Genomic DNA, 2,377 nt, shown 5'->3' on the forward strand with positions numbered 1-2,377 from the left:
GTTAGTTTGGAAGTGGTCTTCCTCTTTTATTTTCTGGAAGAGTTTGTGTAAAAATGACACTAATTCTTCTTCCTCTTCTTCTTTTTTTTTTTTTTGAGACAGAGTTTTGCTTTTGTTACCCAGGCTGGAGTGCAATGGCGCAATCTTGGCTCACTGCAACCTCCGCCTCCTGGAGTAATAGTTACTTCTATGCCTAAGATTCAATCATGAGTGAATATTATATAAAGTCATGCAAACAGAGCTGGGTGTGGTGGCTCATGCCTGTAATCCCAGCACTTTGGGAGGCTGAGGCAGGCAGATCACCTGAGATCGTGAGTTCGAGACCAGCCCAATCAACAAAGAGAAACCCTGTCTCTAGTAAAAATACAAAATTAGCCAGACGAGGTGGCGGCATGCCTGTAGTCCTAGCTACTTGAGAAGCTGAGGCAGGAGAATCACTTGAACTCAGGAGGCGGAGGTTGCAGTGAGCCGAGATCGTGCCATTGTACTCCAGCCTGGGCAACAAGAGCAAAACCCTGCTTTAAAAAAAAAAAAAAAGAAACAAACTAGAGTTTTTAAAAATGAAAACATTATGTTAAAATGTGGATAGCGGTAATGAGAAGCTCAACAGAAGGGCTGGAAGGCAAAAGACGTCAAAGTTACCCAGAATGGATAGCAGAAAATAAATAGCAGAAAATGGTAGAGAAAAGAAATGGAGAAGCAACATCTGAAAAACAAGTTTCAGAAAGAAAATAGAGAAAACATTTGTGTTTGAGGAGGTGGTTTAGGAAGAAATGAAAAAATGCTTTCAAAATATCAAACAAAAGTCACTTATAACAAGGAATTCTATCTGCAGCCAAAACATCAATACAGTGTGATGACAAAATAAACAACAGTTTTCCTTGACAGTCCACCTCTCCACTGTTCTACAGGTGGCCTCCAGAGATAGAGACATTACCCATGTGTTGTTCATTCTTGACAGGAAGATCAAGTTTTCTTTCAGGAGCACCAAGTCTAGAGTCCAGCTGGTTCCTAAGGCCTACCTGCCTCCGCCCTGAGGCTCTGGTGACAGATCAGAGCTTTCCACTCTTGGACTGAAATTCCACCCCCTGGGACTCCTCCTCCTCACCTCATAGGAGCTGCCCTGATCCTCTGGAGCCAGGGCTGAGGATTTTTGGAGTGAGGTCCAACTAGCTGGCATGGCCACACTGGATCTCAACCCCTTTTCTCTAGCATGCCTGAAGTTTACTGGTCATCTGTGAACTCAGCAGAGCTGCTCTGAAGAGGTAGGCTGCAGTCTGGAGGAAGGTCTGGCTCAGGGACTCCCCAGAGACACCCAAAAACCTAGAAAAACAATGTCCACATAGTCATTCAACATTCACCACATAAACACTTCCTGGATACATCAAGGTGCACCGCTGCGCTAGAAACCAGAGCAGTGGTTCCCAAACACACATGTGCATTCAAGTCACCTGGAGGGCTCGTTAAAACATAGTTTAGGCCGGGCGCGGTCGCTCAAGCCTGTAATCCCAGCACTTTGGGAGGCCGAGACGGGCGGATCACGAGGTCAGGAGTTCGAGACCATCCTGGCTAACACGGTATTTTGTATATGTATTATATTTTGTATTTTAATAATAAAAGTCAGCTAAAGAAAGGAAAATGCTTTAAAGAAAATCAAAAGGAAGAGAACATATATTTATTATTTATTAAGCGGAAGTGAATCATCACGAAGGTCTTTGCCCTTATGGTCTTCAGGTTAGGGAGGCAGAGGAAGAGGAGGAAGAGGAGAGTTTGGCCTTGCTGTTTTGCATGGCAAAAGGGGAAGAGGTGAAGGTGGAAGAGAGGGCAGGAGAGGGAGGCACACTCAGTGTAATTTTACTGAAAAAAAAAAAAAATCTATGTTACAAATGGGCCCACACAGTTCAAACCCATGTGGTTCAAAGGTCAACTGTAATTCACATTCTCTCATGTGAATTGTGCAGCGGGTCTTGTCAATGATCTTCCAGTCATAAGTATTCCAAAATATTCCAAATGTTTTGGAATAATCTTTCTTTAGGAATATATTTTTTAAACTTTTTATTTTGAAATAATTATAGATGCACAGGGAATTACAAAATGATACAGAGGGTCCCCCCGTGAATTTCAGTTTATTGTAGTGCATGATTCTTTTTATTCATTGCTGGATTCAGTATGCTGATATTTTGCTGAGGATGTTTGCATCTAAAATTATGAAATATACTGGTCTATAGTGTTCTTTTTTTATGCTTTGGTTTTGATCTCACAGTAATACTGGCTGTACAAAGTTAGTTTGGAAGTGGTCTTCCTCTTTTATTTTCTGGAAGAGTTTGTGTAAAAATGACACTAATTCTTCTTCCTCTTCTTCTTTTTTTTTTTTTTT

The 2,377-nt window shown here is 41.6% G+C and overlaps 1 protein-coding gene across 4 annotated transcripts in view; it reads right to left on the reverse strand.

The window, feature by feature from the left end:
* ZNF585B (zinc finger protein 585B) overlaps positions 1–2,377 on the reverse strand; it is a 32,722-nt gene that overhangs the window by 19,928 nt on the left and 10,417 nt on the right. For 2 of the 4 annotated variants that reach the window (XM_011950648.1, XM_011950647.1), the window contains exon 2: positions 1,109–1,323. The exons of 1 other annotated variant lie outside the window; for it this stretch is intronic. In XM_011950648.1, the coding sequence (XP_011806038.1) occupies positions 1,109–1,180 (72 nt within the window). In that variant the 5' untranslated portion in view covers positions 1,181–1,323. The remainder of the gene's footprint in view (positions 1–1,108; positions 1,324–2,377) is intronic. One more of the 4 variants, XM_011950650.1, reaches the window with a different exon arrangement.

This window comes from Colobus angolensis, unplaced genomic scaffold (genome assembly GCF_000951035.1).
Source record: "Colobus angolensis palliatus isolate OR3802 unplaced genomic scaffold, Cang.pa_1.0 Scaffold31, whole genome shotgun sequence".
NCBI lineage: Eukaryota > Metazoa > Chordata > Mammalia > Primates > Cercopithecidae > Colobus > Colobus angolensis.